Source organism: Danio rerio, chromosome 24, assembly GCF_049306965.1.
Source record: "Danio rerio strain Tuebingen ecotype United States chromosome 24, GRCz12tu, whole genome shotgun sequence".
Lineage (NCBI taxonomy): Eukaryota > Metazoa > Chordata > Actinopteri > Cypriniformes > Danionidae > Danio > Danio rerio.
The window spans coordinates 20,422,120-20,434,687 of NC_133199.1; the positions used below are offsets into that span (position 1 = coordinate 20,422,120).

Here is a 12,568-nt window from a genome sequence, read left to right on the forward strand (position 1 = left end):
TGAACGTTGTATAGACCTTACTGACGTTTAGATTAATAGCATTAATAATAATAATTCCTTAAATTTATACAGCACTTTTCTAGACACTTAAACCACTTTACACATTTGGGGGAATCTCCTCATCCACCACCATTGTGTAACATCCACCTGGATGACTCTACAGCAGCCATAATGTGCCAGAACGCACACCACACACCAGCTAATTGGTGAAGAATGGAGCCAATTATGATATGGTGATGGTTAGGAGACCATGATGGACAAAGGCCAGAGGGCAAATTTGGCCAGGATTCTGAGGTTAAACTCCTACTCTTTTCGAAGGACATCCTGGGATTTTTCACAACCACCGAGAGTCAGGACCTTGGTTTAACGTTTCATCCAAAACACAGCACTCCATGAGCAGTATAGAGTCCCCTTCACTATACTGAGGGCATTAGGACCCACACAGACCACAGGTTGAGTGCCCCCTGCTGGCCTCACCAACACTACTTCTTGCGGCAACCTAGTTCTTCCATGTGGTCTCCCATTCAGGTACTGACCAGGCGCAGCCCTAATAAGCTTCAATGGGCGACCATGTGAGAGTTGCAGAGAGCTAGCTGCCAGCGTATGAACACAGATGGAAGAACGATTTACTTCCCAAAATCTAATATTTCCTTTTAATCAATTTAATGTGGTGTAAGGATTTATTTAAATTTGGCCCATAAATTCAAAGCAAGACAGTTTTGTTAATTGAGAATTCATCTCCAACCTGCTAGACAAATATATTTTTTTATTATTGTAAAAGGTATTAGATTTTATAAGTCCATGAGAGTAACTTTTCACAACCTGTTTTGCTGATATACACCATGCAATATTGATCTATTCAGAAGCAACTCAGGCAGCATCCTGTTGCTATAGCAACCACCTCAGGCAAATGCAATTTCTTCTCAGCGTCACAAAGAAATATGAGCTAACTAACTTGTAATCTGACCTTTTTGGTTGTAATTTATTAAAGGCCTTTTGTTTGGGGGCTTCCTTTGGTGGGGAAGGGGGTGTGGGTTAAAATCTCTAAACCCCACTGTAATTCACACCCAGAATGAAGGTTGTTTTAAATGTTACCTGTACTTAAGAAAGCAATCGCCCTCCTAAAATAGCAGAGTCATTATTTATGACAGCGCTCTTGCTCGGGCATTCCCATGTCTCTTCCACTTCACTATGGAGCTGTATTCATGCCACTACAGCACTGACTCCCTTGTGCTTTTGAAGGCTGACTGAATCAGATCAGATTTGTGCTACAAAATGTTTCTTTAATGTCTTTAATATTTCACTTACTCCAGCTCTATCAAACATGAGACTGTGGATCCCCTGTTGCTTTATAGTATGCTAAGCCATTTTTAGTCCTGGGACCACTGGGTATAGGGTATAGGGCCTGTGTTTGGATTTGCCGGCCATTCCTCCAGCCCAGGCTGAACCCCAAGGTGTATTTCTAATGTCCCTGTGTGGTTTCAGTCTACACAATGTGAATGGCCCTACAAGGTTTTTCTTTCTTGTGAAACATATTTTGGGGACCATAATATGATGAATTACTCTGACTAACGTGTCTAATTCAGAATTGTAAGATGTGGCTGTCGTAACTTGCTTGCAATTGTGGAGCTTTTCTGTACCGTGTGGAGATATACTTAAATATGCCAAAAATAATGGTGTGAAAATGAAAAATTTGGTTCCAAAAAATTCTAATATGACTTTTTTTGTGCAACACAGGAGTTTTTTTTCACCTTATTCAGACTGCCCAAATCCAATTGAAATCTGATGTAAATAATTGGCTGTCCACTTAGTGTGTCACATCCTTTTTTTAAAGATTTGCAGAGCAGCCTATTGAACCACTTGTGGGAATGTTATAAAAATTGGCTAGTCCAGGCACATTGGAAATGCGTGCCTTAGTCAATATTTTTGCAAAATGTAAAATGTAAAATACATTGCCTGTAATATTTCATTGCATATAACAAATCTACCAGAGAGTGCCGTCTACTTTTTTGTGAATCTGAAATATGTTATATATGGTGCATTTTAATATGTTTTAAATACACATACACATCTATGAGCAGGTAGGACTTGTTGTACACATCTTCTAGCAAACCACTGGCCCAACCAGTAAAGTTTTCAGAAAAAGCAAACAGAAAAGAGATGTATATTTAAACACATTAAGTACATGGTTAAGTGCATGTTAAGTGTATGGCAACATGTTTTGACATGATCGACCATGAACCTGGTTCGAATCCAGTGTCTGATAACTCATTCTTCTTTTTTTCCACTATATCATATTTTGCCTACTCTTTATCACGAGGAAGACAAGTAGGAATCATTAATAAGTGTGTATTATGTTAAGCGCATTTGAGCATCACAAAATATTTGCACATTTATTGAATGGAAATGTTTCAGAATCATATATGCAAATTCGCCCTCAGATGGCATTTACTGTATATAGCAATGTGCATGCAGTCGATCACTCTAATTACATTGGGAAAACCGGCGATCACTGCCAATTGCAATTTAATGTTTGGCTGGTCAACTCCATGTTATGGGAATAGTATATACCTGCTAGACATGTGGATGATCCCGTCCCGTACAGCTGGCATTGCACGGCTCAAAGATACTTTGTAGTGTGCAATTTAACACAATTGCTACTAAGAGTTGCCAATGGGAATAAAACAAACACACACAAGAAATGCGAGTACACCAGACATGAACTTGGCATAGATCAACGCACATTCTCACATTCATTACATTGTTAGTAAATCCAAACGTGAGCGTGAATTCAGGGGCCTGTTTCAGAAAGGAGGTTAAGTGAAAACTCAGAGTATTTTAACCCTGAAATGAGACAAAGTTTTCCGTTTCAAAATAGCAGGTTTGTTAAACTCAAGAATGCAGGTTAAGTCAAGCCTGTTTCTGAAAGAGAGGTAACTTTAACTCAGAGTCAGTTACTGTGGTAACTTACTCTGTGAACCTAACCTGGTCAGGAGCAGGTTTTATTCTCTAAACTCAGAGTTTCTGTCGGTCTCCTCCCCTTTTTTAAAGATGAAGCGGTATTTCTTGCCTTAGCCTTACTTTTCCACCCACCTATTTTAATGCTCATTTTGGAGATGTGCATAAAAACGATTGATGGAAACATCATGATGCACTTAACTTTTGAAAATATGCATAAAAAACACGCAAAACTGAGCAGGATAAACTTTTATTCCATAGAAAATATGCGCATAAACTACAATGGAAACACTTTTACTGAATAAATTACAGTATGTACATTAAAAAAGGTCATCATATGATGATAAAAATGTGTGTGAATGGACAAACCAGCAGGCTGAGCACACTGTAACACGTCTTAAATGTTGTTTTAGTCATTCTAAAATGCCTTAACTGTTTCAGTATTAGTGTATATTATTAGGCTACCTCTGAGTATCTGGAGCTTGTCAAGAGTCTCCGCGTCTCATGGCTTCAAACGCCTACACGTGTTCATTGTCTTCTTAGGCGCAAGTACATTTAGGCTATTAAATAAATAATTGACGCAGCTTCTTCTACCACAGTAAATTCTGTTTTTACTGTTGATATTTGGCGCCAGTTAATCAGGAAGTGATGATTTTGTTCTCTTTGACTCGTTGGATGGCAACGCTGCTTTATTCACATCTTTTATACAATATTCCAGTTTTGCACATAAATGCATGTAATATATTTGGATGGAAACATGGATATTGCCTACTTTTTAGCACACAGAACAATAAATAATTAGCTTAAATTTATTAACCTTAGACATGAACTGTAATCAGATTAATGGGATTATTATTCTTTCTAAAAATTTAATTTAGTACTGCTTACCTTCTAAATGTTATATCAAACTCTATCACTTGATCAAGAAAAAAAGGCAGACACACAAGTGCACTGTTAAATCTATTAAAACTAATAAACGTGTAAAAAAGCTTAAAAAAATGTATAAACATCACACATTACATTTCTTATTTTATTATACTTAAATATTGATATATTTCAAATATAAAATTATGCATTAACTTGGGCAGCTGTTTTTCCAGGCTAACTGTCTCTGTTTCACTGATGGTTGCTTCTTTTTAAAAATACATGCACTCATATTTGCTGTAACGTTGCATGATCACATCAAGTTCAGCTGGAGAAAAAAATGCTGATCTCTTTTTTAAAGATGTTCCATGTTCACTCGTAATATCTGCACTCCATTGATAATGCCTTTTTATAGTCACGGTGTGCGTGCTTAACTCTGAGTTGGTCTACTCAAAGTTGATTGACCCAACTCAGATCCGCTCTTCTGAAACCGAAAACTCTGAGTTTTTAATCTCTCTGTAAATCAATTCAGAGTTCAAGTTTAAACTCTGAGTTGTTTAAACATCCTTACTGAAACAGGCCCCTGGTGTACGTAAAGTTTTTGTGCGTACAAAGCATTAAAACATGAGGCCCCAGATGTTTTCTGACTGCAATGGTAAATTGGTCACATTTACAGCTGATAAATCATGTTTACAGACTGGTACAAAAGATGGTTTAGGTGCATATAGCTAATATTACCCCTTATGACAACTGTGAGGGGGTTAATTTTTGCATAATTTAAGGTATGGCCACTTGAGTGACAGCTAGGTCTCAGTCCTTGCTGCCTCGTCACCTCAGCTGAATATGGCTTAGCCGCTGGACTCAGCAAATACATCATATTTTTGTGTTGTTTTATGTGGCTTTACACAGTAAATTGCCTTTTGAAATTATTTCCTACAGTTATAATATAATATTGTTTGCTGTGTGCACTAAATTGTCTTCACAAACCATTTAAGATGCCTCCATGTCTCAGATGAGGGAAATTATACTTATATACCATCTCTATAAATGTATTTGTTTTATTTAATATAATTTATCATTAATAATTTTCTTTAGACCTGTAATGCACTTAGAATCTGACAGATTGATTAGCTGTAGTCATCTGAAATGTTGTCATACAGTGTTATGCCTGGATTTCATAATTAGCCTTCCATTTACTAACACAGATTATATTTTAAGTGTTTGGAAGTAATTCACATTTCCCTACTGTAGAAAAACATTATAAGAACAATGTTTATGGCAAAGTGTATTACAAAAGGGTTTTTTAAAGTCTAAACACTTTATTGATATAGTGTACCAAGCTAATGTGTTCAGAACACAAACGAGTCGCAGGTAATGAAGTACCAAGCGTTTCTCAAGATAAACCTGTCATGAGCTCCGCTCATGTTCTGCCTCTTTGCCCTTGTTTCGTATCCCCGGCCGGTGCGATGACGGACGAACAAAATGGCGATGGTTGGCCACGCCTATTTGTAGCTTTTTTTTACGCTCTTCAGAAACCTATGCGTGACATCACAGATACTACATCCATATCTTTTACAGTCTATGCTTCCACCACTTCCCAAAGGTACTTAATTGGACTGAGATCTGGTGACTGTGAAGGCCATTTGAGTTTAGTGAACTCATTGTCATGTTCAAGAAACCAGTCTGAGATGATTCATGCTTTATGACATGGCGCACTATCCTGCTGAAAGTAGCCATAAGAAGATGGGTACACTGTGGTCATAAAGGGATGGACATGGTCAGCAGATATAATAAAGCGTAGACTGTGGTGATGAATGCTCAATTGGTACTAATAGGTCCAAAGTGTGCCAAGAAAATATCCCACACACAATTAAACCACCAGCAGCCTGAACCATTGATACTCATGAATCAATACCATTTTTTCCAATTATGAACATCAAACCATGTCATCTTGACAAAAAAAAAGTGGAATATGATAGTTGATTAATCAAACCATTCTCGCATAATATAAAGTTGGAAAAAATTTGGCTGAGCTTACCAAAGTGGATGTAAGGCTGTGGATACATCGGAGATTGCCCTTATTTATTCTTCCTTACATTAGTCCACTAATATAGTCCACTTTAAGCAAGTAAATGAAAAAGAGTGAATGAATTCACGCATTCAGTGCACTGGAAGAATTGTTGTTTTGTTTCTGTTCTGTTTTTGTTATAAATCCCTTAGACTGATTATAATTTTCTTATGGTTTATGTAAAGAGTTAAGGCGATTTCTTTTATATGCTTTAAACACCCATGTTCCATTTAATTACTGTTTGCTTTAATAACAGATTTGTACATTGCATCATTGCACCAACAGTGATTTTAAGTTATTGTATGGCTTTAGAAGATTTGAAATGTAGCATGCAATTTGTCTGAACTGCTTTGTGTAGCTTGAAAGCCTCAGTCCTCAAAAGAAGAATGAAAGTAATTCAAGTTTACAAGAACAAGATTGTAAGAACAAAAATTCCATTTTTTTACCATTACTTTTAAGACTACATAACTTTTTTGCTTATTTTATTATCACAAAGCAATATGAAAAGGTTTTTTTCCTCCACACAGTATCTTTAATTGAATTCTTTGAGTAATTGTGTCTTTCAACCATTGCATCTGGTTTCCTTGAGTCGGCCGCTTCAAGAACAAAGCAAAGCGCTTGATGGAGTGAATGGTGTTCTGTCGAATTCGTTTTGTTTATAATGCAAACAGTGCAGAACAGACACCATATTACGCTATGGAGTGTAGCCATCTGTCAGAGGTTTTCATAAACATGTCACATCGTGATGTGGTAGGCATATTAAATCTCAGTTTATTTACGCATACAGCAAAGCACTGCCCTCCAGGCAAATTGCATTAGCAAATGTAAATCATCCTTTTCTTTTCAGGACTCCGCTTAGTGCAGGAAAATGAACGCTTTCTGGAGTTAACAGCCATTCTGATGAGGAAATAAAGTTGACCCCTCAAGCACTGCCTTGAAGCACCTTTAAATCAACACAGAGAGAGAGAGAGAGAGGGTGACAAGGTTTCAAGTACTTGAGTATGATTTACTGGCTCAAAAGCCTTGTAAAAACACACTGAACTGAAGCAGTACAATTCAACAAGTCCTGAAGCAGCTCTAATACAGCATATATATATATATATATATTTCTTATATCTGTATCTTACAAATGTAACACAGTTCTGTGTTGCGTGGGCTTTGCATTTCTGGAAGTTAGCCAAAGTCAATTTAAGAGAAGTTAGTGCAGTCAGCAGCCATCTTGGAAAAACAACAGAGAGCTGTTTTTGGCATAGATACAATACACTACTGCCTTAAACTGATCAAATGTGGCAGTAAATGTATTAATATTATTACTGAAGGTTTCTGTTTCAAATAAATACTGTTCTTTTGAACTGTCTATTCATAAATGCAACACAGATTCCAAACAAAGATTTGAAGAGTAGAGCTATTATCAAGGACTGGAACTATGGATCTTCTATCTGTGTGGTGACTGTTATTTGCTGAGCTTCCTTTTTTAAACAAATGAGAAATTATAATAATTAACATAATATGATTTGTGACATTTAAAACTGAATAATAACTGCTAATAATTCTCTGTTAGGAAAAAGGACTATATTTTTATTTTATTTTATTTTTATTTATTTTTTTGTTTCTTTTCATTTTAATTTAACAATTGTATTTGCATTGCTTAAGATGATATATATTAACTAAGCCTCTTCTCAAGTGTGATATGCCTTTCATGCTAATGAAGCATTTTTGCATAAGTAAATGAAGCTGATAGAAATGCAAAGGCCTTATTGTCTAAAATTAGCTCAAGCTCTTCAGTGAAAATTCCTGTGAGCAGAGCAGAGATGGGTTGAAAATGAGCACAGAGTTTGCAGTTGAGAAGTCTTGTGCTTTTGACGTTGTGCAGAGTATTAGTAGAAAAAGAGGGTGTATGTATGGGTGCGGCCAATTGAGTATTGTATGGGTGCATATTGTATGGGTGCGGCGAATTTCACTAAACTCCACCTGTTAATATCAGCTGCGTATAAAATAATAGTTAATAAGATTTTTGACATTGAAGAAAAACCTCTCCTGACTTTTTTTTTTAATTTAACATGCATGGAATTCATTAGATATTCCCACATCTCATGTTAAGTGTTTTACAATAAACAATTTTACTAAAAATAACAAAAGTAATTTTTAGTGAACAAAAATAAATAAAGCAGGTCTCCAATTTAGTTGTTTTCTTTAAAAGATTCATTTTATTTTGTTAATGGACAATTTAGAACAAATAAACTATATGAAAAAATGTGTTTGTTTAAAATTGTTCATGTTTTTTTTTACTTTAAGACTAATGTACACTAACAAAAACAGTATTTTATGCTTCAAGTGTAGTCATCAATGAAATCTGAAAGCTAAATCTAAAAGCTAATTTATTTATTTATTTATTTTTGTTCAAAACAATTGCAATTGGTTCAATTTACCGGCTAAAACATTTAAATTAACATTTTAGAACAAACAAACCTGTTTTAAAAGTTTATTTTCTCTTTTAAAACAAAAGTGTTTAAATTTAATTCTGACTATTCAATTTTTGTAAATCACCTGGTCAACATTTGTGATACTGATAAAGAAGGCTTTTTTCTACAGCTAACATGCTTTAACATATTTTCCATTATGTCTTTTTCACAGGAGGAGTGCCAGAATTACATCCGTGTCCTCCTCGTCAATGGTGACAGGCTGTTTACCTGCGGAACAAATGCATTCACTCCTATTTGCACCAATCGCACGGTAAGTAAACGCATCAATGCACGTAATATAATGCAGAGGTTTCCTGGCCTGATGTTACTCCACAGCTTTGTCTCAAACTCTCTCTCTCTCTCTCCCTCTCTCTCTCTCTCTCTCTCTCTCTCTCCCACATTGACCTCTTTTGACATTTTCATCACTGCGTGGGTTGTGTAGCATAGCATGTGGTGTTTCAAACTAAAGCCTGTGGTTTATTTCAATAAGAGTTTTGTTCGTGCTTCATCTCAGAAGAAGCTTTCTTGAGATTGGGACAAAAACAACAACAACAACATCCAAGGCCTGATACTCTAATAAACCATGTACTTGTAGGATCTCTAAGTCCTGTGTCCTTTGTGGAAAGTTCACACTTGATATGCAGGTATCGTAGAGACAGCTCGTGCTTTATCTTTGACAAATTTTTCCAACACATAGTTGCAATAACTGCCACTCAATTCAGCTGATTGAAAGATAAGCATCTCGCCAAGCACATTTACTGACATCCTCCCCCATTATTACCCCTCACACCTCCTGGTTTCCATTCATGCATGTAAATCTCCTGAATTTGAATGACTGGATTACTTGTCTATCCTTTCCTCAAACCTGATAATGATGATGACGGTCGATTCACCAACTATGCCAATCATCACCTCAGTGGCTCTTTGAAGGATGGCGAGAATTATTGACTCAAAGCTAAATCACCCTAGGGATTTACCATCATGAGTGTCTCGTGCCAGCAGCAAAGGACTTAGCGCAGACAGGAAAAGACTCTGGCGCGTCCTTGTAGCACCGCCAGTGAAGCTGTATCTTTAAACGGGGCTGTAGTGGCGCTCGGCGCGTAGCACAAACACAGCTGCTGGTGTCCTGAAGAGGCGTCTTTCAACCCTCTCCATTAATGTGCATTATGGGTAGCATGTCCATATCTGTGAAGGCTTCCGAGTGCCATTTGTCAGAAGGTGTTCCATCAATAAATGTCTTTCATCTTTCTTTGCGCCCAAGAAAAGGCACATCCGTTCAGGCATTGGCCCTGGCACCGGCTTCTGGCCTTGCCTTGCCAAACATGCAAATTCACCCAACTTTACTGCCAGCTAAATGGGCTCCGGGGCCATAAAGGAAGCTGAGACACTTGCAGCCATTGGCGGAGGTTTTCTTCGCGCCAGCATCAAGGATAATCCCCCTTTACATTGATTACACAGGGCAAGTGTTGTGGCCGTCAGCTGCATGTAAGATAAAAGCATTCAAGAAAGGCCACACAGGATCTAATCCGCCTTCGGGACAGACCGATAGGGTTGAGCACAATGCACTATGTCAGATTTCCTGGTGCAAAAATAAGCTAGTCACTGAAGGCATGACATTTCCAGCCGCATAGATAAATTTACTGCGGCTTGAAATGTATTGCTTAAGTCCAAATCTATTCAGTTGACTTTTTTTTTTCTAGTAACGGATACCAGATGTATTTGGAGGGTAGGAGCATCATCAAAACTGAAGGTTTAATTGGATTTCACAAATGTGTTTTTGATGCCAGGTCACTTTTTTTAAAGGCATTTCTGTTGTCATTTTTTTCTAGTATGATGAACAGGATTTGGCTGTGTGCATAAAGGAAGAAGAACTAACTGCTCTTCAAAATACATTGCATGTGAAAAGGGAAGCAATGTTTTGAATCAGAGATTCCCAATGTTTTTTACTTGAAGGCTTCTGGCTGTCCTAAACAATATTTCAAGGCCCTTGACTTTTCTGGTTATGTATGATTTACTGGGTGAAGATTTTTTCTAAGATATATTAAACTTAGGCAAACTGGAGAAAATGCATATTCATTTTAAAAGTGCTTGAGGCATTATACAGTTTTAAAATTACACTATTAAAAGAATAGATTACTCAAAAATTAAACTATTTGCAATTGATTTTCCTACCCTCAGGCCATTTAAGATGCTTTTTCCCTTAATAGAACATCAGTTTTTGCTGAAATGGTGGTCCATTGTGATTCATAAAATGCAAGTGAACCGCTACAGACACTTTGAGAGTCAAAAAACTGACAGAATTAACTAAAGTAAAATGACATGAAGCTTAAACACTAGATGGCCATGAATGAGGTAAGGACCATTTGTCAGGGCTGTGGATTAAATGTGCTTAATTTGTAAATTGTGAGGTCTTGGAACAGATCAGGGTAACGGATTTGGCGTGTTATGGCCCGTTTTCACTGACTGGTACAGTACGGGTCAGTGTGGGTCACCTTCATCAGACTTGCATTTTCACTGCCTAAAGGGTACCCATTTAATGGGCATGGTGTAAGACAAAAAGTTTCTGTTGCCATTATTCAAGCTCGAGAAAATGTCAAAGGAAAGCTGTACGGGTCATTCATATATCAAACAGGAAGCACTTCTCACAAAACAGATGCTTTATTCACATACATAATTGTGTATAAAGCATCTGTTTTTTTTTTGTAAGAAGTCCTTTGTGAGAAGTGCTTCATTTATAACTTTTCTATGAACATAATTTGATGCTGGATAAGTTGGCGGTTCATTCCGCTGTGGCGACCCTGGATTAGTAAAGGGGCTAAGCCGAAAAGAAAATGAATGAATGAATGAACACATGTACAGTCTCCTATATGTTATCAATTACAGAAAAACTACACACAGCATACATTTAGTCCTTATTTGGGTTCAAAAACAACACGCAACATGTAGCCCAGAGTCAGTGCAAACATCTCATCTGTGTCTTTACTCTTTACCGACACATGTAACCTCTGTTAGAAAGTAATTCCATCAATCCGAGTTCATAATAGTTGAAAAGCAATGATAAACATGGCAGTTTGTTCATGATTAAGGTTGCTGAAACAATCATTTGCTCCTTTATTTTGTCTGGCTTCTCCTTTGTTTTTTCACGGTTCGCTGTCATGTTTGTACTTTTCTGAAAGGATCATATGTCGGACGCATTTCAGTAATCACGCTTACATTATTTCATCAGCTCAATAAGTTCGTTATTTCAAATATAGACGCACACACAAGTGATTGCGAGCTCCCTTAAGACGATGACAAGTTTTGTTTGTGCTCGGGTCAATCATGGCATGTTGTTATATGCATATAGTATTACAATGTAATGTCTCGGCTGTGTATTAAAAAAATGGTGGTTCCTTTGTTTTCATTCTGCCTAGCTCCACGAGTGAGAGACGCTTTTAGCTGCGCATCTAGCTCCGCCATTTGGTACCCTTTAGTCCTGCTAGGTACCCCCCAAAGGATGTCATGGATGAAAGTAATGAGGGTTGGGGAGATGCTGAAGAAAGCGAAGAGCGGGGCAGTAAAATGAGGTGCCGGATCAGATTTCAGAGGTTCCGATCTACAAAATAATGCAACCTTGACAGATTGCTTCTTTTCCCTTTAAACACACTTACATGTATCCATTTAGCAGAAATTTGAATACATATATTGCAGTCAAGGTACACATTTCATCAGTTTTCGTTTTCCTCAGAGGTTGAAACCATGATATTGAGGTTGCTAGTGTAGAATCTTCATTTAGTTGTTTTTGATTTTTGCTTTGGCAGTCAAATATCACAAGCATCGTTTTAAGACTTATTTGCAAGTCTTCCAGGGTTAAGATCAGGTAATTTTAACTTATGATTGATGATTTATTAAATGCTCCTGTGTCTCTGTCTGCCTGTGTGAAGAAACAGAAATTGGGATGAAAAAAGTTGCCCAGCACGAAAAGTCATACTTGGTTTCTATGATAGCATATCCCTTGTGCTTACTGTATACAAATGGAAATCACCTTCCTGTCATGGTAGCTTCCCCTTCGCAGGCTAAATGTCACGGTAAGCAAGAATCAAGGCTTTGCCATACTGCACATAAGGACAGAACGGGTGTGTTGCGAACGATTAGCATTTAGCCATTGCAGCCACCACTAGGCGTGAAAAACAAGTAATGAGATAAACATTTTTTTTTTCCATCTCACAAAATACTG

At 37.2% G+C, this 12,568-nt stretch overlaps 1 protein-coding gene across 8 annotated transcripts in view; it reads left to right on the top strand.

The window, feature by feature from the left end:
- sema5a (sema domain, seven thrombospondin repeats (type 1 and type 1-like), transmembrane domain (TM) and short cytoplasmic domain, (semaphorin) 5A) overlaps nt 1–12,568 on the top strand; it is a 404,793-nt gene that overhangs the window by 251,950 nt on the left and 140,275 nt on the right. For all 8 annotated transcript variants that reach the window (XM_073940463.1, XM_073940461.1, XM_073940462.1 and 5 more), the window contains one exon: nt 8,525–8,623. In XM_073940463.1, coding sequence (XP_073796564.1) covers nt 8,525–8,623 — 99 coding nt within the window. The remainder of the gene's footprint in view (nt 1–8,524; nt 8,624–12,568) is intronic.